Here is a 23,293-nt window from a genome sequence, read left to right on the forward strand (position 1 = left end):
AAGTAGCCAAGCCCATCGGCAGAAGGTAGCCTTGGCTGTCACGTGACACATCCCAACCCTATGTGTCCGTGGACAAGCTACACCATAGCAGGGTTCCCGTCAATTCAGTTAGTTTAGATTTACAGTGATCTGGCACTTTTGTGAGTCTATTCGTAGACCGTGCATGCCCAGTCACTTAGCATAGATGCATATCCTTCGGTTGCACACAACATGATCATCGGAATTCCCATCAAAATCCATTCGCATCCGTTAGGGGAATTTTCCAATGCATTTTTTTAGCCTATTTTCCTATTTATTGGGATTTTCACTTATTATTTTTAAGTGACTTTCCAACAAAAGTAGGTAGGGCAATTTTGCTAAGTTAATATATAAGCAAACCAAAGTTCACACTTTCTGGCAGAAGAGGCAGCAGGAGCTCCCGCTCAACAGGCAACTTCTCAGCAGTACCCCCCCCCCCGCAGTAGATCCTCGCCATCCTCCCACTTCCCTTGGCGTTTTCATCCACAGTAGAACCTCAGCATTGCTTGCGTTTTAACCATCAGCAGCAGATCAAGTCCATAACGATTTTGCTCCTAAAACCTCAGCTTTGCTAGCGTTTTTCACAAGCAGCCCATCAGCGTTTTTGCATCTCCACAGCCCAGCGTTTTTGGCAAGAACAGGAGCAGATCAGTGTTTTTGATATTCAGCCCAAATCTGCAGCAAACACGTAGCGTTTTCAGCCTATGCACAGTAGCAGATCAGCCCCCATTCAGTTGCAGAAGTACCCCCAAGTTTAGCCCAAGAAAACGCAGCCAAAACAGTCATTTTCAGCCACCGAAACAGTCCCAGAATTCAGCGATTAGAAGATCTCAGATTTCAGCCATCAAGTCGTCGTCGTCGTCACCGTCATCGTCATCGGCATAGTCCCATTGCATCAATCCATTGCATGCGCATTGTACACCTTTGTGCAATCAAAGATAGACCACTCTCGCCAAGGAGAGTGGGGCCTTCGGAGGAGGGTTTTACAACCTCTCGGGTGTCGTATCTCTTCTCTCTCCTTCTCTCAGTCTCATTCACTTGCACGCACAATCCACTCACTTTGTTCGTGACCACAGCACTCTACAAGACGGAAAGCTCTCTCTTTCCCTAAAGAACTAAAAGGAACCTTGAGCAATAAAGATCACTAATCTTGAGAAAATACAACATTCATTCCGCTACACCTTACATTGGTATCAGAGCTTTGGAAGTGTTCTGCATTACTCAAGGAAAGAACCACGAGAATTTTTTTTGCTTGTTGCAATCCCACGAACCCAAGTTTACTTGGGCGTGGCGATTCCTAATCGTGTTTTGTTGAAGAGTGACAGGAATCCCAAGAAAGAAGGGCTTGTCCAGCCTCCCCTTGTGTCTCTTTTCTCTCATTGAGAGCGGACCGTGCACTTAGAGGCCGGCCAATCGACGTGAGGAGGGAAAAAGCAACCTTGGTGTGAGCACAAGGCCGCCAAGGGATGCGCCCGCAGAAAAGGGTAGAACTCGGGTGAAGAGAAGATCCTTCTCCAACGCAATTTGCAAGCGAAAGAAAACCTCAAGAACCCCAAGAACCCAAGACCCTCAAAACTCAAGAACCTCAAGAATCCAAGATTCTCACGAATCAAGGACCTCAAGAATCTCAAGACCCTCAAGAACCAAGTTCCTCGCGAGCTTAAGACCCCAAGATCATAGTGCATGGTCGTCACCCGAAGCAGCATGGATACTTTGCATTCAGGTGATGAGCATGAGAGAGGCGACGAAGGATTCTCCCCACCAGGAGGTTTTTCCAACCCTCACCCTTCGCCATCTACGCCAGAGCCTATGGAGGCAATGATGAAGCAAATGATGGCCATGATGGATAGACAGGAAGACAAGCGCCTTGCTTTAGAACGCGAGCGCGACGCAAGAAAAGAAAGAAAAGAACTAAGGAAGGAAGAAGCCGCAGAAAGAAACGCAGCATTGGAGGCCGATCGTGCTGCGCATAGATTGGCTATGGAGGCCGAGCGTGAAGCTCGACGAGAGCTATGCACTCAAGAATTGCTTGCCCAAGTTCTCGCCTCGAAGACCGATCCACCCAAAGACCGTGGAAGTTCGTCAAGTGGCGCAAGCCACGACGCAGATTCCAACCATCCAATTAAAGAAAAGTTGATTTTCAGTAAGTATGACGGTAAGATGGATGCTACTGTTATTCATTCTTGGTTGCATCAATTTAATGCTTATTTTGCGACAACTAAGAAGACAAGCAATAGCAAAGTTTTGACGGCAGCTATGTACCTTGCCTGTGATGCCATTAATTGGTACCACACATGGCAAGAGGCACAGCTAGCTGCGCACCTAGAGGCAGCCGACGATTTCACGCCCCTCTTTTAGTTGGGCTGATTTCCAAGACAAGCTCAAGGCACGGTTTATGCCCCCTCAGTACCTCGCACAGTTGAAAGACGATTGGCGCGCTCTCAAGCAAAATGGTATGCCGGTTATGTCTTTTTCTAATCGTGTTTTGAAGCTAGGTACCCAATTACGCATGTCGGATGATGAGCGCAAAGAGGCATTTCTCTTTGGATTGGACGAGTATATCAAGTACGATGTCGAGGTATTCGATCCAATCGATCTCAACAAGGCGGTAACGATTGCTCTCGCATAGGAGATGAAGCACAACAAGGGAAAGCCTAAGGAGAACAAGACTTGCACAAGTACCTCGCAGACTTCTCAGAACCCTCAGAACGGTAAGAACGGTAAGAATGATCACTCTTCTGACCAATCTACCAACAGTATCTCATCAAAGAATTCTTCCAATGAATCTAAGGGTAAGGATAACACAACTGCTAAACCTAAGCTTACTCCAGATGAAAAGGTAACACAAGGAATTGTAGGAGGATACATCACTTTGGAAGAACAAAGCACTTATTCTAAGGAAGGTCATTGTTTTCATTGTCACATTAAGGGTCACATAAAACCAACATGTCCTAAGCTTGAATCGAATGAATCTAAAGAACCCACAGCACCCACTACATCTGTCAATGCAATGAATGATAACACTATTGTGCCCGCAGTTTCTCAGGACCCTCCCATTGATGATTCTCTCATTAAATGTTATGGTCGTACGTCAAGGCACCGTTTTGTCATATTGTTTGACACAGGTAGTATGCATGATGTGATCAGTTCCTCTCTTGTTGAGAGAGCCCGCCTCGAGATTAGTCCTAGATCTCCTATCGAGGTCTCTGGCTTTCGTCCCGGTATGGACGCTCTCATCACAGAGGAATGCCTTGATGTGTTATTTGCAATTAAACAGACTGCCTTCACTAGAAGATTTGTTGTTTCTCCTCTCTCAGGATGTGATATGATTTTGGGCATTCGATGGTTTCGTGATAAAGACGCTCTCATGGATTTTCTGACTAACACTATAACTCTCAATGCCAAAAGTGATTCTCCTATTGTCATTCATGGAGAGGACATTGCTCATTCTCCATCTCTCATTGCTACTATGCAGGACAAGATTGACAAGATTCGAGATAAGGAGACTCTCTCAGTCTCTTTTTCTCCACAGCATGACACACAAAACTTGCATAAGCATGATGATTTGAATGATAATGATTTGCATGATGATTTGGATGAAAAAGACAAGCATGATGAATTGTATAAAGATGATGTGATTGTTCACAAGGATGATGTGTTAGTGGATGCTTTTTCTAGCGAAGCTACCCTCGTTGTAGATTCGATCAATCACGAAGATCCGATCTTGGCTTTCGAGTCGAGGTCCAAAGAACCCCCACAAGATGATTTGATCATTCAGGACGAACCGATCTTGGCTCTCGAGCCTTGGCCCAAAGAACCATCACAGGAAGTATCATGTGTTCGCATGATAGATACGCACGCATTGTTCGAGTGTTTCATTCGTGAAAGTTTCCTGTATTTTAGTCAGCATCGTTATGTGATCCCTTTTCCTAGGCATTACATATTGTATGTTGAGCACGTTTCTCTCATGGATGAGCACGAATGTATGCGGATTGTTCATGAAAAGCTGAAAAGTTTGTATGTCAGGAAGTCACATTCCATGTCTCTTCCGTGGCATGACACAGTTTCCGAAAGAGCACATGATTGTATGAGCACCAAGCATGGGCATTTCCATTGTGATTTGCCACAGTTGATTGATTTCGATCAAACAGAAAAGATTCGATCGCATTGTTTGCATGTGTTTGATGAACGAGTTGTCACTCCGTCTCTATGTTCATCTACATTGCATACACAGCCTTTAGAGAAGACAAGATTTTTTTCCTTCACTTTACATGGAATGGGTATGTTCATGGTTTTGTATTGGAAATGGTTTCAAGAATTTTCAGCCATGGAGATTCTTGAAGACGAAAGAAGCAGATCTCTAGACAGATTCAAAAGACTTTGTGTCGCTTTCGACGCGGCCCAAAGAAGCAAGCGTTGCAGACCTTTATGAAGTTCAAGTACCGCACGACCCACACATCACAGTGGGCTGGCGAAGAGTCCCTTCCAAGATTCCGGATGTTGTTGGCGATCTCCCTCGACGCCATATAGTTCGGTACCAGTACCTCACTTTGAAAAGGAGGGGATGTCACGTGACACATCCCAACCCTATGTGTCCGTGGACAAGCTACACCATAGCAGGGTTCCCGTCAGTTCAGTTAGTTTAGATTTGCAGTGATCTGGCACTTTTGTGAGTCTATTCGTAGACCGTGCATGCTCAGTCACTTAGCATAGATGCATATTCTCCGGTTGCACACAGCATGATCATCGGAATTCCCATCAAAATCCATTCGCATCAATTAGGGGAATTTTCCAGTGCATTTTTTTAGCCTATTTACTCGGATTTTCACTTATTATTTTTAAGTGACTTTCCAACAAAAGTAGATAGGGCAATTTTGCTAAGTTAATATATAAGCAAACCAAAGTTCACACTTTCTGGCAGAAGAGGCAGCAGGAGCTTCCCGCTCAACAGGCAACTTCTCAGCAATAACCCCCCCCCCCCCCGCAGTAGATCCTCGCCATCCTCCCACTTCCCTTGGAGTTTTCATCCACAGCAGAACCTCAGCATTGCTGGCGTTTTAACCGTCAGCAGCAGATCAAGTCCATAACGATTTTGCTCCTAAAACCTCAGCTTTGCTAGCGTTTTTCACAAGCAGCCCATCAGCGTTTTTGCATCTCCACAACCCAGCGTTTTTGGCAAGAACAGGAGCAGATCAGTGTTTTTTATATTCAGCCCAAATCTGCAGCAAACACGTAGCGTTTTCAGCCTATGCACAGTAGCAGATCAGCCCCCATTCAGTTGCAAAAGTACCCCCAAGTTTAGCCCAAGAAAACGCAGCCAAAACAGTCATTTTCAGCCACCGAAACAGTCCCAGAATTCAGCGATTAGAAGATCTCAGATTTCAGCCATCAAGCCGTCGTCGTCATCACCGTCGTCGTCATCGGCATAGTCCCATTGCATCAATCCATTGCATGCGCATTGTACACCTTTGTGCAATCAAAGATAGACCACTCTCGCCGACGAGAGTGGGGCCTTCGCAAGAGGGTTTTACAACCTCTCGGGTATCGTATCTCTTCTCTCTCCTTCTCTCAGTCTCATTCACTTGCACGCACAATCCACTCACTTTGTTCGTGACCACAGCACTCTACAAGACGGAAAGCTCTCTCTTTCCCTAAAGAACTAAAAGGAACCTTGAGCAATAAAGATCACTAATCTTGAGAAAATACAACATTCATTCCGCTACACCTTACATCGGCACTCGCCCGAGGGGGGGATTGCATCCCAACGTCACAACAGGGGTGCGGGTTACCTATCACTCTTCAAAAACACGATTAGGAATCGACACGCCCAATTGATCTTGGGTTACATGCGATCGCAACAAGCAAAAAATTCATTGTGGTTCTTTCCCTGAGTGATACAGAACACTGCCAAAGCTCTAATACCAATGTAAGGTGCAGCGGAAGTGAATGTTGACTTTGCTCAACATGAGTGCTCTGAAAAGTGCTCAAGGGTTCCTTTTACTTACGGAAGGGAGAGCCTTCCGTTCCTTTAGTGAGAGAGTGCAATGATCACAAACAAGTGAATGACACTGTGAACGAAGGTGTTGAGACTGTGAGAGAGAGAAAAGAATACGACACCTAACGGTTCTCAAACCCTCCTCCAAGGACCCCCTCTCTATGGCAAGAGAGGTCTATGTTATTGATTGCACAAATCTGGTACAATGGTCTAGATGCAATGGGCTTGCCGACGATGTCGACGACAATGATGACGACGAGGACGGGCTGAAATTTGAAAATGCTCAGGACTGAAATCTGAAATCTGCAAACACTGACTTTCTACTGATCACTGTGTCAACAAGGAAGGCGATGACGACGGCGAGGATCTGTTGCGGATAGGTGAGATCTACGAGGCTAGGGGTTGGATCAGCTATGTCTAAGTGCTGAAAATTGAAAACGTTGGTGCACTGGGCTGACCTGATGCCGGAAACTGCAAAACGCTAGGCAAGGTCTGCAACTAAAAACGTGTTAGGTGCAGCGGAATGAATGTTGTATTTTTTTCTCAAGATTAGTGATCTTTACTGCTCAAGGTTCCTTTTAGTTCTTAGGAAAAGAGAGAGCTTTCCGTCTTATAGAGTGTTGTGGTCACGAACAAAGTGAGTGGATATTGTGCGTGCAAATGAATGAGACTGAGAGAAGGAGAGAGAAGAGATACGACACCGAGAGGTTTGTAAAACCCTCCTCGAAGGCCCACTCTCGTCGGCGAGAGTGGTCTATGTCTTGATTGCACAAAGGTGTACAATGCATATGCAATGGACTATGCAACTTGGTCTATGCCGATGACGACGACGACGACGACGATGACGACGATGGCTGAAATCTGAGATCTTCTAACTGCTGAATTTCGGGACTATTTCGGTGGCTGAAAATGACTGTTTTGGCTGCGTTTCCTTGGCTCAAAAATGAGGTTTCTTAGGGCTGAAAACGTCTTCACGGGTTGAATCTGCTACACTTTAGGTGAATAATGTTGGTCTTAATTTGCTGCTGAAATCCAAAAACGCAAGGGGCTGAAATTGGTCCTTCTATCGTCGGGGTTCTGCAAACGCAAAAACGCTAGGCTGATCTGCTGTGTCGTGATGACACCGAGGCTGATCTACTGTGCACAAATCGCCAAGGCTGATCTGATGCAAAAACGCTAGGTCTTCTGTGGAGAAAACGCCAGAGTAGTCGCGGGGGTTGGTCTTGCTGAGAAGTTGTCTGTTGAGCAAGGTGCTCCTGCTGCCTCTTCTGCCAGAAAGTGCTAACTTGGGTTTGCTTATATATTAACTTAGTAAAATTGCCCTACCTACTTTTGTTGGAAAGTCACTTACAAATAATAAGTAAAAATAACCAAAAATAGGAAAATAGGCTAAATGCACTGGAAAATTCCCCTATGATGCTAATGGATTCTGATGGGAATTCCGATGATCATGTTGTGTGCAATCGGAGGATATGCATCTATGCTAAGTGACTGGGCATGCACGGTCTACGAATAGACTCACAAAAGTGCCAGATCACTGCTAATCTAACTTGATCGGACTGACTGAACCCTGCTGTGGTGTAGCTTGTCCACGGACACATAGGGTTGGCATGTGTTACGTGACATCCCCTCCTTTTCAAAGTGAGGTATTGGTACCGAACTCTATGGCGTCGAGGGAGATCGCCAACAGCATCCGGAATCCTGGAAGGGACTCTTCGCCGGCCCACTCTGTTGTGTGGGCCGTGCGGTACTTGAACTTCATAAAGGTCTGCAACGCTTGCTTCTTTGGGCCGCGCCGAAAGCGACACAAAGTCTTCTGAATCTCCTTTCTTGCTTCAACTTCGTCTAGAGTCCTGCTTCCTTCGTCTTCAAGAATCTCCATGGCTGAAAATTCCTAAAACCATCTCCAACAGAAAACCATGAACATACCCATTCCATGTAAAGTGAAGGAAAAAAATCTTGTCTTCTCTAAAGACTGTGTATGCAATGTCGATGAACATAGAGACGGAGTGACAACCCGTTCATCAAACATATGCAAACAATGAGATCGGATCTTTTCTGTTTGATTGAAAACAATCAACTGTGGCAAATCACAATGGAAATGCCCATGCTTGGTGCTCATACTATCATGTGCTCTGTCAACAACTCTATCATGCCAAGAAAGAGACATGGAATGTGACTTCCTGACATACAAACTTTTCAACTTTTCATGCACAATCCGCATACATTCGTGCTCATCCATGAGAGAAACGTGCTCAACATACAATATGTCATGCCTAGTAAAAGGGATCACATAACGATGCTTACTAAAATACAGGAAACCTTCACGAATGAAACACTCGAACAATGCGTGCGTATCAATCATGCGAACACATAATACTTCCTGTGAGGGTTCTTTTGACCAAGGCTCGAGAGCCAAGATCGCTTCTTCGGGATCTATCGAATCTTCTTGTGGGGGTTCTTTGGACCTTGACTCGAAAGCCAAGATCGGTTCTTCGTGATTGATCGAATCTACAACGAGGTTAGCTTCGCTAGGAAAAGCACCAACTAACACATCATCCTTGTGAACAATCACATCATCTTCATGCAATTCATCATGCTTGTGAGAAATCACATCTTGATCATGCAAATCATCATACTTAGCAATATCATTCAAATCATCATGCTTATCTTTGTCATCCAAATCATCATGCAAATCATTGTCAATCAAATCATCATCATGCTTCACACAATCATGCAAATCCTGTATGTCATGCTTTGGAGAAGAAGAGACTGAGAGTCTTCTTTTCCCGAATTTCTTGTATCGGTGTCGACACTTGAGAAAAGAGTCGCAACATCTCTTGCATTCGTGCTTTGTTCTCGCGATAAAATTCTGCTTGTCTTGCTTTGTTCGCTAGTCAAATTCTGCTTCTCTTGCTTTGGCTTCCAAGCGTGCTTGCTCGTTCTCAAGCGCTATGGCGGCCATTCTTTCTTGGTACTTATGCTCGATGGCTACGATTCTTTCTTCGCTTTCTAACTTCTTGTCCATCATCCTCTTGTCGAAAGCCTCCATAGGAGTTAGTGCAATCCTTGTAGTAGATGGAAAAGGGGGAAGGTCGGAAAAACCTCCTGGTGGGGAAAATTCCTCTTCGCCTCTCTCATGCTCATCACCTCCAAGCGAAGTATCCATTCCGCTTCGAGTGATGTGTAACAGACTTGGACACTCCAAGTCAAGAATCAACCGCGACAGCACCAAATAACCACTTCAATTCACAGATCACAATAGATTTGCACTGGCCCGGCAGAGTTCCGTGCCTAGAGATATTGGCCCCAAAGACTGGCGCCCCTTTCGGTATTTCTTTTTATATTAATCAATCATCAAAGTACAAGAGAGCGGTTAGGGTTTCACTCTCAGACTCTGCGTCCAGATGCTCTGAGAAGTGAGGCCCTCACCACTAATTTAAAGGTTACAAAGGATGCCCAAAAGCAGAGCCCCGAAAGCTTTTAAAATCGAAAGCATCAGTTCTCTCTCTCTCTTAGAGAGTCTTTTCTCTTTTTTTTTTTTTAAAAAGCAAAAGCAAAATTCACGTCGCTCATCATTTTCCAAAAAAAAAAATTTAATAATCCGCCTCCGCGATTTCCGGAAATTAGGGTTTTTGGCAAAAATTAGGGTTTGCAGGAATTTTAGGGTTTCTGGCAGAAATTAGGGTTTCTGTTGTCCGCCACGTCATCACTTTGTGACATACCCCCCTCTTGAAAGCATTGTAATCGACCGCGATTACGCCTGCAAAACCGACAAAAGCCATAAACCGTCTTAGCAGACACTGACTGTTAGTACCTACGTACTAGGAACGCACATCTAGCACATGTACAAAATCGACAGTCACATCACACGACATCACAGGACATCACCAGACATCACATGACATTCAACATTCATTCGGATCTTAGACCATGATTTATCGGCAATGTAGCTAGCAATCACATCTAGGTCCAATCGGGACCTCATCGATGTCCGATTGACTAACCCCTATTGCAACCATGTCTATTCGAGATCAATCAGACCAAAATGCTGCAGTCATTTCGTCTATCAGTTCCTGCACTCACAAGAAGTCAAGAACAAATCAGTATCATAATCAGGAATTCCATTTCATAAAGTCATCCAGCAGAATACTGTCAGCTCTCAGTATCCCTGAAGCTCAAAGAGACATCAGTGACTTTAGTATCAAAATCGAGGCATCTGTTGACAAAGAAGCGGAGTAACTCCCCTCTTGTGCATCCCACTGCACCAGATCTTCGGCCAAGCTGAGTTTCTGGGTTCCGTTTGGAGTAGACTATGCTAAACCAAAACATCGAGGTAAAGTTTCACAATCCGAGGAGTATCTGCTAGGTCCTCCTCCTCCATCCACTTCGCATCAAATGCACGAAAGTTCTTGAACTTAACCAAGAACCGCCTTCAGACTTTACCTTTCTTCGTATCATTATGTGCCAAAATCTGTTCAGGAACAAGGATCTCCTCGTTTTCTTCCACTTTGGGTTGCTCATCAGGCTCCCCATCATCAGGCACATCACCCTTAACAGGGTTCAAGAGACTCACATGCAATGCATTGTGAATCCTCCAAGTATCTGGCAGTTTCAATCGGAAGGAGACATCATTTATCTTGTCAGTAATCTGGAAAGATTCGTAGTATCACATACTAAGCTTTGGAAAAAGCCTCTCCTTTCCCTGTTTCTTTCTTAGGCGTGCCTTCTCAAAAGTAAGAGCACCCAATCATCCTCCTTCAGTTTCCAGTCGCGACGATGGCGATCCGCTGCCTTTTTCTGTCGTTCTTGAGACTCCTGCAAAGTCTCGCGAACCTTGGCAAAAGCCGTATCCAAATCTCGCGAATATACATCCGCTTCAAATTTCTAATCTTTCGTGCTCAAGAAGGATGGAACCTTCGCAGCAGTTTCAACAATCTCACATGGCATCTTCCCCGTCGAAGAGTGGATCGTGTTATTGTAGGCAAATTCCACCAAAGGTAAGTTCTTTTCCCATTGAGTCTTCTGATGCGAGATACAAGACTTCAACAAATCTAAAATCACTGAATTGGCAATCTCAGATTGCCCGTCATTCTGCAAGTGGAACGATGACGAGAACTGCAACTGCGTGCCAATGTTCTCCCAAATTGCTTTCCAAAACAAACTCATAAATCTGGGGTCTCTGTCGGAGACAATCGTCTCATACGTGCCATGTAATCAGAAAATCATCGTGATCATTCTGTATTCTGGGGAGATCAAAAAAAAAAAAAAAAATCCATTTCAATATTTTCCCAGGGGCGGGTGGGTATGGGTAAAGGCTGTAACAATTCCTGTGCCTTATGCCTGTCAAACTTCACCTTCTGGCATACCAAGCAACTGCGCACAAACTCTTCCACATCCTTCTTCAGTCTCCGCCAAAAGAAATCTCTCTCTACCCCTTTCATGGTGGTAGCAATGCCGCGGTGACCCGTAAAAGGTGGACAATGGCAATCAATCATAACCTTTTCCCTCAACGGCTGTGTAACGCACAACATAGTCTTTTTCATCAAGTAGCCTTCCCGAAGGGAGTATCCAGCTACTGTCTCCCCATCCCGTATCCGTGTGAAAATATCTCCAAAATCTGTATCTGTGGCACACTGATCGACCATATCCTCGAAGCTCTTATGATGTATCGCGGAAATAACCAGAACCAACGGTTTCCGAGACAAAGCATCTGCCACCACATTCTTCTGTCCCTGCACATGGACAATTTGGAAGTGGAACTGTGACAAGATGCACCCACCGCATCTGCTTTTCCGAAAGCTGCTTCTGTGACAAGAAGTAGCGCAAACTCTGATGGTCTGTAAAGACAATAAAATCCGCTCCGAGTAGGTAATTCCGCCACTGAGTAAGAGCGTGGATAACCGCCAAAAGCTCTTTCCCATAGATCTGTGCTGTCATCTGCGGCCTAGAGAACAAACGGCTCTCGTAAGCTATGACATGGCCTTCTTGCATCAAGACCGCACCCAGACTACGACCACAAGCATCACAATATACTTCAAATGACTTCTGCAAGTCCGGCAAAGTCAAAATAGGTCCCGTAGTCAATTTCTCTTTCAACGTCTGAAAGGCAGTCACCTCTGGGGGTCCCCACGAAAAAGGTACTCCTTTCTGTGTCAAGATATGCAAAGGGGAAGCAACCTCTGCAAACTTTCGTATGAACCGCCTGTAGTACGAACACAGTCCCAAGAAGCTTCTAACTTCATGAACATTCCTCAAATCGGGCCAATCACAGATAGTCTCTATCTTGGCCGGGTCCATTTACAATGTGTCCCAAAAAGTGCATCTCTAGTAGGAAAAATTCACTTTTCTTAGCATTAATCACTAATGTGTGATCTCGTAATGCCTGAAAGACTTGAAGCAGATGATCTCTGTGTTCTGCCTCATTCTTGGAGAAAACAATGATGTCGTCAAAGAAAGTGCCAACAAATAGCTTGTACTCTCGAAAAATCCTGTCCATCATCCGGTTAAATGTCGCAGGAGCATTGGTTAAGCCAAAAGGCATCACCAAAAACTCAAATAACCCAAAAGTCGTCCGAAAAGCTGTCTTGTAGACATCTCCTGGTGCTATCCTAATCTGATGATATCCACTCTTCAAGTCAATCCTGCTAAAGCACGAGGATCCCTGTAACCTGTCGAGTATATCATCGATCCTAGGAATCGGAAATCTGTTCTTGATGGTGATTTCGTTGAGAGTGCTATAATCGATGCACATTCTCCAAGATCCGTCTTTCTTCAAAACCAACAACACTGGAGAGCAATACGGTGAAGTACTAGGCTGGACAAGACCCTTTTCCAAGAGGTCTTTCACTGAGTTCATAATCTTTTCATTCTGTACTCGGCTCACACGATAAGGTGGCCGATTCGGTGGCGTGCTTCCAGATATCAGATCAATGGTATGATCTTCAAGCCCTCTCAAAAGCAATCGGCATGAGCGTGGAGAAAAAAAATCTTGGCGTTCTTTTCTTCAGGTCAAAACATATTCAACCTTTATCCATCGTTCAGTTCTCCCAAAAGAATGAGTAAGAAAACTGAAGTTCATCAAGTACAATCTCTAAGCCCTTCATTTATCAAAGTCGCTTTCTCGGCCCAGTAGTCAACCACGGCGTAGTTCTTGTGGTACCAAGGGATCCCGAGCAGAACGTCACTCGCGTGCCCTGAACACCCCTGTCATTGCAAACGAAGTTTGCCAATGCTCGGTGTAATGGCAACATCCCATCCGGGTGCCAGTCGAACTACATCCGCCTGTGGCGTCAGTCTGTCGAGCGTAGTTCCAAATCGAGCCGCCAATTCCAAGTGAAAAGAAGTTGGCCTTGGCTCCTTCAAAAGAGCTTCCTGATCCTTCACTTTGCCCCAAAAAAAAGCGACAAAGTTTGTACTTTCATTCATTTGATTCGGTGCAAGTCCCACGCCATGTGGTACCAGTTCTACTTTTCTATCTGCCTTTTTTGCCACATTCCTCAGCTGCTCTCAAACTCTTAGGCCTGTCGTCGTCTTTATCATTCTGTTCTTTCTGTGCCTTATCAAGGCACTCTGCGGAGATATGTCCATGTTCCCCGCATCCAAAGCACTTCCCCTCTCTGATGAAGCGAGCTCTCTCCTCAGGAGTAAGCTTGGGTTGTGCATCCTTTTTCTCTGGCTTGCTCTTTTTCTTTCTATTTTCATTCCCAGAAGTTTGTTCGGCTCGTTGTGTCATGGCCTTATCTGTGGGGTAGGTCAAACTGCCAGAGTGAATGGCAAAGCCCCGCTTCGCATGACTCATCAACTCCTGAATAGAAGCTGACTTCTGTTCCAAGCAGTGATCTCGGATCTCTATAGGTAAACCCAAGGTAAACCGCTCAATCTGTTCTCTGAACGAGATCTTCTTGAATGAAGAGGCGGGTAGAAAAGAGCTCCAGAATCTTTCACAGTAAGAATTCACTGTATCGCTCTTGGTCATCCGGAGATGGTTCCAAGCAACTTGTATATCTCGCTCAAACTCTTGAGTCAACCAAGAAGAAATAAAAAGCCTCTTGAATTTCAGCCATGTAACTGGCACAGTCTTGCTTAATAGAAGCGTGGACCACCAAGTACGAGCATTCCCCTTAAAGTAAGAGGCAGCTCTCCGAATCTTGGAGTGCTCTGAATAGCGTCCTCCCGCGAAAGCGATGTCAACCTGCTGTATAAAAGACAAAGCCTTCGAAGCATCTGAGTATCCTGAAAAGTATCAAACTTGATCGAGTGGCCACCTTCCTTAAACTCTCGGACTTTCTTGCTTTTATCTTCGAGAAAGTCATACTGGTTGGCTTTGTAAAAATTCTTCTTGTTCGCATAAAACTTTCCGTCATCGAAATCTGAGCTGTCTGTAGACGAGTCCTCAGTAGAACTGTCAGTCTCTGGGCGAGATTTAGCCTTCTTTGCCTTTCTCTTGCCCTTTCCAAAGCGTTGCTTCTTGCTTCGCTTTTTACCTTTTCTGTCTTCTTCGCTCGAATCCGAGGAGCTAGAAGAACTGTCAAAAGAAGAAGAAGAAGAACTGGATAGGTCTTCAAACTTGACGCGCTTCTTCAATTTCTTTGCCTTGTCAAATGTCGACCGACGACCCAAATATCCCGGGAAGTCAGTGCCTTTCTTCTGCTTTTTGCCGTGCTTTTTGGCTTTCTTTTTTGTGTCAAAAAGCTGAGCAATCCGTGCATCAACCACGTTCTCCAGTTCCTTCTCCGTATATTTCTTGGAGGCAGAAGGTTTCTTGAGAGCGGGTTTCGGGAGTGGTGTTGTGGTTCTTTGCCACTCCATCTGTACCTCTTTCAAAGAGGTCTGGTTCATATATTTTGCCATCTTCGGGTCCTTGGCAAAATTGAGCATAATCTTTGTTGCATCACCAATCAATTGACGACGCTCCATCTCTCTTTGCTCCGCCTGAGTAGGCCGAGGCGGGCCATACTCTCTGTCTGAATCTTCGTTGTGATCCCAACCCGCATCTCCAGATGCAGAGGGAGTCGACTGATCATTGCCTGAAGCCATAGGTGCCGCGGAAAAAAAAAATTCGGGGATCGGATTTCCCGTAGAAGAGAAATCGGCTGTGCTCTGATACCACTGTAACAGACTTGGACACTCCAAGTCAAGAATCAACCGCGACAGCACCAAATAACCACTTCAAAACAATTCACAGATCACAATAGATTTGCATTGGCCCGGCGGAGTTCCGTGCCTAGAGATATTGGCCCCAAAGACTGGCGCCCCTTTCGGTATTTCTTTTTATATTAATCAATCATCAAAGTACAAGAGAGCGGTTAGGGTTTCACTCTCAGACTCTGCGTCCAAATGCTCTGAGAAGTGAGGCCCTCACCACTAATTTAAAGGTTACAAGGGATGCCCAAAAGCAGAGCCCCGAAAGCTTTTAAAATCAAAAGCATCAGTTCTCTCTCTCTCTTAGAGAGTCTTTTCTCTTTTTTTTTTTTTAAAAGCAAAAGCAAAATTCACGTCGCTCATCAAAATAATAATAATAATAATAATCCGCCTCCGCGATTTCCGGAAATTAGGGTTTCTGGCAGAAATTAGGGTTTGCAGGAATTTTAGGGTTTCTGGCAGAAATTAGGGTTTCTACTGTCCGCCACGTCATCACTTTGTGACATGATGACCATTCTGCAATCGTGGGTTCTTGTGGGTTCTTGTGGGTCTTGGGTTCTTAAGTCCACGAGGAACTTAGGTTCTTGCGGGTCTAGGGTTCTTAAGTTCACGAGGAACTTGGGTTCTTGAGGGTCTTGAGGTTCTTGAGGTCCTTGATTCGTGAGAATCTTGGGTTCTTGGGGTTCTTGAGGTTTTCTTTCGCTTGCAAATCGCATTGGAGAAGGATCTTCTCTTCACCCGAGTTCTACTCTTTTTTGCAGGCGCACCCCTTGGCGGCCTTGCGCTCACACCAAGATTGCTTTTTCCCACCTCACGTCGATTGGCCGGCCGCTAAGTGCACGGTCCGCTCTCAATGAGTGAAAAGAGACACAAGGGGAGGTTGGACAAGCCCTTCTTTCTTGGGATTCCTGTCACTCTTCAACAAAACACGATTAGAAATCGCCACGCCCAAGTAAACTTGGGTTCGTGCGATCGCAACAAGCAAAAAAACTCTTGCGGTTCTTGTGGTTCTTTCCTTGAGTAATGCACAACACTTCCAAAGCTCTGATACCAAGGTTAGGTGCAGCGGAATGAATGTTGTATTTTCTCAAGATTAGTCATCTTTACTGCTCAAGGTTCCTTTTAGTTCTTAGGGAAAGAGAGAGCTTTCCGTCTTATAGAGTGTTGTGGTCACGAACAAAGTGAGTGGATATTGTGCGTGCAAATGAATGAGACTGAGAGAAGGAGAGAGAAGAGATACGACACCGAGAGGTTTGTAAAACCCTCCTCCGAAGGCCCCACTCTCGTCGGCGAGAGTGGTCTATGTCTTGATTGCACAAAGGTGTACAATGCGTATGCAATGGACTATGCAACTTGGTCTATGCCGATGACGACGATGACAACGACGACGACGATGGCTGAAATCTGAGATCTTCTAACTGCTGAATTTCGGGACTGTTTCGGTGGTTGAAAATGACTGTTTTGGCTGCGTTTCCTTGGCTCAAAAATGAGGTTTCTTAGGGCTGAAAACTGATGGTCTTTACGGGCTGAATCTGCTACACTTTAGGTGAATAATGCCGGTCTTAATTTGCTGCTGAAATCCAACAACGCCAAGGGCTGAAATTGGTCCTTCTGTCGCCGGGGTTCTGTAAATGCAAAAACGCTAGGCTGATCTGCTGTGTCGTGATGACGCCGGGGCTGATTTGTTGTGCACAAATCGCCAAGGCTGATCTGATGCAAAAACGCTAGGTCTTTTGTGGAGAAAACGCCAGAGTAGTCGCGGGGGTTGGTCTTGCTGAGAAGTTGCCTGTTGAGCAAGGTGCTCCTGCTGCCTCTTCTGCCAGAAAGTGCTAACTTGGGTTTGCTTATATATTAACTTAGCAAAATTGCCCTACCTACTTTTGTTGGAAAGTCACTTAAAAATAATAAGTGAAAATAACCAAAAATAGGAAAATAGGCTAAATGCACTGGAAAATTCCCCTATGATGCTAATAGATTCTAATCGGAATTCCGATGATCATGCTGTGTGCAACCGGAGGATATGCATCTATGCTAAGTGACTGGGCATGCACGGTCTACGAATAGACTCACAAAAGTGCCAAATCACTACTAATCTAACTTGATCGGACTGACTGAACCCTGTTGTGGTGTAGCTTGTCCACGGACACATAGGGTTGGGATGTGTCACGTGACAACGCCAGGTGATCTGTAGCAAAAACGTTGGTCTTAATCTGTAGCAGAAACACTAGGCTGAATCTATAGATGAAAACGCTAGGCTGTCCTACTTCTATTGGCTGAAAACGCTGCACTGCAAGTTGCTGAAACTTCTGCTGCCTCTTCTGCCAGAAACTGCTAGCGCTAGGTTTCTTTTATAGTAACTTAGCATATTTACCCTACACAGTTTTCCAACAAAAGTCACTTATTAAATAATAAGTGAAAAATGAGTAAATAGAGAAAATGGGTTCTATGCACTGTAAAATGCTCATGATGGGTACAGCATGTCATGTTGATGATCATGTTGTGTGCAACCAGAGGATATGCAACTACTCTAAGTGCCTGGACAGGCACGGCCTGCGTATAGGCTTGCAAAGGTGCCTGAACACTTCCTAAGCTGACATGAACCCTAGACCTAAAGTAGCTTGTCCACATGCACATAGGGTTAGATGTGCACGTGACATTTTGTTTTCTTCTTCTTTTCCAAGTAATCATACTAAGTAGCTCATAAAAGGTGATTCTTCTTCTTGCCATAAAGTGCACCAAAAGTGTGTCACTATCAGAACTATCCAAGGTGGAAGAGGTTTCCTCCTCCAAACTACTAGATTGCTTTTTGTGCTTTCTAGACTTTTTCTTTGATTTGCTTTTCTTGATTTTTCTTTGCTTCTTCCGTTTCTCTCATTCTCACTAGAACTTGAAGAAGAAGAATTGATAGAGCTATCTAAAGAAGGATCATCCTCAATGCAAACGCGCTTCTTTGATTCGCTTGCCTCCTTGAAAGTAGATTTTCGGCATGATCCTTTGCCTTGTCCTTCTGAGAGTGCTTTTTAGCTTTTATCAACTTGCTGACTTTCTATTCAAGAGCTTCATCAAACTCTTTCTATGAATATCGCTTTTGATTCTTTGCACCCGGCTTTGCTGATTTCGTCGGAGTGTGGACGGCCTTATGCCATCTGTCGTAAACCTCAACAATCAGATAAGTCTCCAAATAATTCACATAGTTCGGGTCCTTAGAGTATTTGACAAGGCGCCGTGCACAGGTGCCAACCTAGAGTTGTCGCTAGTATTCAAATCTGTCAAGATCCCCTACTAAAGGCTTGCCATGGTTCTCTCCCGATTCTTCAAAAGAAGGCTTTCTCGTAAAAATTATCATGGATCCAAAATAATTTATATGTAATGGGACTCCAATTTAGGCCCTATCGAGGTAAGCACACACCATGCCAACTGGCAACAGTACATTATTCATAACCCAATATGAGAAAAAATTCTCTCTTCTTACATTTTCTCTCCTATCTCCTTTTTGCTGGAGTCATTTTCAATGCTATCTAACGAACCTATACACAATAGCCCTAACAACTAAATTTTCTCCAACAATATAGTCACCGAGACTCGTGATAATGCTCTGTTACTTCTAGAACTTTCTACCAGATAAAGCAACCCTGACCAAACCATTGTAGTCATTCTTTGTAATGTTCTTTGGTTTCTCTTTTAAAAACGAATTACTACATGATGAACATTAGCGTATATGTAACAGACCTCGACACCCCAAGTCAAAAATCTGGCACGACACACGAGAGAATCGCTTAAAAGTTAAAACACTTCACAAACTTTATCACAGTTAAATAGAATCGACAGGGCCCGGCGTAGTTCCGTGCCCAAAGGTATTGGCCCCAAAGTCGCCTGTTTCGGTATTTATTTTTATATTAATGCTTGAGCAAAGTTACAAAGTCCAAGGGTCCTCTCTGCTTAGTTGCTCGTCAGCAAACTGAGTACAGGAGCCCCTCTCAATACATATTTAAAGACCCATGGCCTCTCACAAAAGCATTACATGAAAAGCTTCTAACCCCAAAAGCTAGAGCGCAAATCGCGAAAATCGGTACACTGTGCCACGTCATCAATCAACGCATTTTGCAGGATTCCGCACGACTTGCCACATCAGTAATGAGCATGTCAACACGTTTCTCGAGTGTCCGTACAACTGTCCACGTCAGTATTTCCGAGACTGCCATATCATCAATTTGTGACATACGCCCTCTTGAAAGAATTGTGACCAGGTTCATTCTTGAGCCATCAATGCTCCCAATTGCTTTCATATGCAAATTTCTCACCGTCTCATCCTCGATTTCACCTACAAAACATGTAAAATTTCAAGCAAATGGCTCACCTCGTTGCAAAAGAGTGAATATCCAGCTCCATTCTTCTCAATGCTTACTGATGTGAGTTCCTCGCTCTGTTATTTATACACAAATAACAAGATCTTCCAAAAACATTAATTCCACACATACTGAAATTTATTGCAGAAACCCTAATTTTCCAAAGTTGTGGGGTATAAAATCCGTTCACATCAATGCGTAGAGCTTGTTGAGAGGATCAACTTTGCCTTCTATCGCATATCCAAATTCTCAACCGTCAAAGAGGTTTTCATAAGTTCTCTGCAACACAGAAAAGCATTAAAAAACGAACTCTTTCTCTCTTGCAAGTGGTCTTGAATTCCTTATGGCTTATGCCCTATAAGACAGAGCGATGAAAACGGGAGTGCGCTCGATGCGCGCTGAAGTAAGGGTTGGAGTGGCTACTAAGTCCGCGGTCGGGACACAAAGCTTCTTTAATAAAAATTTCTGTGAAATCCCTTAGTGTCGTATTGCTCAGTCTGCTCTTTGGTAGGACCGGTGCGCTTTCAAAAAAGCATACGTATGAAGCTCTGATACCACTGTAATCCCAAGTCAAAAATTTGACACGACACACGAGAGAATCACTTAAAACACTTCACAAACTTTATCACAATTAAATAGAGTCGACACGGCTCGGCGTAGTTCGTGCCCAAAGGTATGACCCCAAAGTCTTGCATCCCTTTCGGTATTCATTTTTATATTAATACTTGAGCAAAGTTACAGAGTCCGAGGGTCCTCTCAGCTCAGTTTTTCGTGAGCAAACTGAGTGCAGAGGCCCTCTCAATACATATTTAAAAGGCCCATGGCCTCTCACAAAAACAATACGTGAAAAGCTTCAAACTCAAAAGCTTCCGAATCCAAAAGCTGAAGCACAAATCGCGGAAATCCGTACGTTGTGCCACGTCATCAGTCCAAGGTTGCATCCGTACGTACGTACGGATCCGTACAATACGATACAGCCGTATGGTACGGTTCCGTACGTACGGATAGATAGTGTACTTTTTTTTCCTCATTCACTTTTTTTTTTAATTTTAGGGGCATCTTGCCATTGGGCAATGGACTAAAGTTTATTGTATTATATAGTGCATTCCCATTTTTTTGTCTTTTTTATGGTAGAGTCTAAATTGGTCACTATAGTATGACGTATCCATCTTTGTATGAGTATTGATAATCAGTCCTCAATCTTGACTCTTGATGTTTTATGTATTTTGATTCCGGTATCATGGTATGTTAAAGTTTTAAGTTTTAACTTTTCCCAATCGTGACTCATGTTTAGTGCTACTGAAATTTGACTAAGTGATGTATTCTAAGAGTTAAGTACGGATAACATTTGAAGCAGTATCTAATAGACATTGAAGCAGTATCTAATGGATGTTTGAAGCATAGTTACCAGGAACGGGAAACCGGAACGGGAATGCAGAACAAAATGCCATTCCCGGTTACGGGTACTCACGTTTGAAATACGGAACGGGGATTCGGAACGGGAACTTGGAATGGGAACGGGGAACGGAGACCTGAAAACGGCCATTCCCTGTTACTATGGTTTGAAGTAGTATCTATGTCTAGACTCTATGTAGTTCCTAGTATGTATAGGTTGAAAAAGGCTAAAGTCACTATTCTTTTTGTTGTTACAAATGTTACATACTGCTCACGTACCTTAAAGGCCGATCCGTACAAAAGTATGTACCTTACGTACTGATTACGTATCGTACACTCCGTACCTTTCCACCTTGCATCAGTCAATGCGTTTTACGGGATTCCGTATGACTTGCCACGTCAACATATCAACGCTTTTTTCGGACCTCCGTACAATTGTCCATGTCAGTATTTTTGAGACTGCCACGTCATCAATTTGTGATAGTATAAGTTTGCAAACCAGTAAGTAAGGCACCATTCACACTACACATTCGTCGTGGATTCACTTATTTGGACCAATGAAAAAGGATCCCCATGGTCGCACCATCCACACTACACAGTTTCCACTCGCCAAGCAGTTGGGCTGACATGCTGACTCAAGCCCTACAGCGCACTCTACTGTTCTGGGCTACTCAGCCCGCCCGTGGAATACCCAACCTGCAGCCAATCAACGTGAGAGAGCACTTGAACGCTGTAGGAAAGAGTGCGCGCCATCCACAGCAAGTGTGAACCAAAACCTACTCACTTGTGTGAAGTCCGGGAAGAAAAGAGAGATGGAAGGTAGTCTCATAACATGCGCAGTTTGAACAGGGCCTAGTACATTCTCCATGGTGGAATTCATCTTTCGCTTCAAAAGAGAATGTGAGGGCCTCAAGGTGCTCTCGCCCAACACCTTTAACGGGATCTTCTTGAACCCCCTTACAAATGGATTGACGATTGTGGACTAACAATCTTGTGCTTAGCATGACCGATATGATGATCACAAAATCCTCAAAAAGATAATCAAAGCCGTCCCTGAATCAAGTAATCAAGGATCAATGTACTTTAGGCATGCAAGTTTGTGTCTATTATTCAAGATTTTCCCTGAAAGAATAGCTTTGATTTTTAGTGCTGTCTGTGGGAAGCCAATTTTGGTCAACAATGAGTAAAAGGTGTACACGAAATTGTCACTTTGCCCCGGCTTGAACTAAAGCAAATTATCTAACTTCAAAGGTTGGGTACATTCATGGGTCAGAATATAGCTTCTTTCTCTAAATTGCAGCACGGATTCTCCAGGAAAACCGGCTAATTAGGTTCTACAAAATTGAATATCCATGCCACAGCCACTCTGACTTCTCATTTCTCAAAGTCTGATCATTGAGAGTGCATTTGTGTCACTTACTTATAGCACCAAATCACCATGACATGCCAGATACAATGTCTTTCGTTGAACAGGGGGCTTAAACAGTAATTCACGTCAAAAGAAACTGCGACACTGTCCCTTTCCCAGTCGGTTGTGCAAGGAAAACACACCTGGATGCCCTTTGCTTGAGCTTCTCATCATTTGAAACTGTCCCAAAGCGCTTGGTTCGCCGCTGTTTCTTCTGCTCCTCAGAGCTACTATGCGAGAGACCTTCATTCGATGCCAAAACCTTTCCACCTTCTGATGAGACTGATAATTGCTTGACGTCTCTCCCTGAGGAGCCAGAAAAGCTGACTGTCTTGTCAGCTGCTTCCTGCTCAATCTTTGAAGCTTCCACTTCCTTGGGCTTCTGTGTGACTGAAGTTTCACAACCTGACTCTTCATTCTGCGCTTGCACGTCATTTTCTGTACTCTGAGCCGAGCTCTCCAGTTGGCGCTCTGCATCCTGCACAAGGGTTAGCGATTCCTTAAAGGATTTGGACTTGGCAAGGCGAGCAAGAACGGAGTCCTTCACCACCAATCCTTTGCTGGCTAGAACGCCCCGCAGCTCATCTACCTTCGCAGATGGTGCGCCAGAAGGATTGGGGGTTGCGGCTGTCGACGCCATAGCCGACTTGCGAAATGCACTCCTTCGGAATTTTCACCTAAAAATTACGACCATATAGAGGAATTTAGGAGGGAAACTTGGGCAGGGCGTGGTCACGCGATGCATAGTTGTCAATCGATTACTTGTTGATTTAAATGACTGTGTTGCCTCGTGTGACCACAACATAAATCTAGGCTTTCAGGCGGAGGCAAAAGTTGGCTCCACCTTTCCTCCGGTCCCTCTAAGAGTTGAGTCGCACCTGTCTTAGTAGGGATAATGGTGGGAAGAAGGAAGTTGAGGTCGCACCCTTTGCTTGAAATTTGAAGAAGCGAGCTCGAGAGAATTTTTAGGAATGGCTGCAAGTCACA

The 23,293-nt window shown here is 44.5% G+C and overlaps 1 protein-coding gene across 2 annotated transcripts in view; it reads right to left on the minus strand.

Annotated features, from left to right (window-relative positions):
• The window catches only part of LOC147427410 (uncharacterized), a 48,095-nt gene extending 25,112 nt beyond the window's left edge, over nucleotides 1–22,983 (minus strand). The window contains exon 1 of one of the 2 annotated variants that reach the window (XM_086497565.1): nucleotides 22,450–22,983. In XM_086497565.1, coding sequence (XP_086353691.1) covers nucleotides 22,450–22,946 — 497 coding nt within the window. In that variant the 5' untranslated portion in view covers nucleotides 22,947–22,983. The remainder of the gene's footprint in view (nucleotides 1–22,449) is intronic. The other variant, XM_086497564.1, reaches the window with a different exon arrangement.
• Nucleotides 22,984–23,293: the final 310 nt, after the last annotated feature.

The sequence above is a fragment of the Adiantum capillus-veneris genome, chromosome 23 (genome assembly GCF_014529385.1).
Source record: "Adiantum capillus-veneris isolate H3 chromosome 23, ASM1452938v2, whole genome shotgun sequence".
Lineage (NCBI taxonomy): Eukaryota > Viridiplantae > Streptophyta > Polypodiopsida > Polypodiales > Pteridaceae > Adiantum > Adiantum capillus-veneris.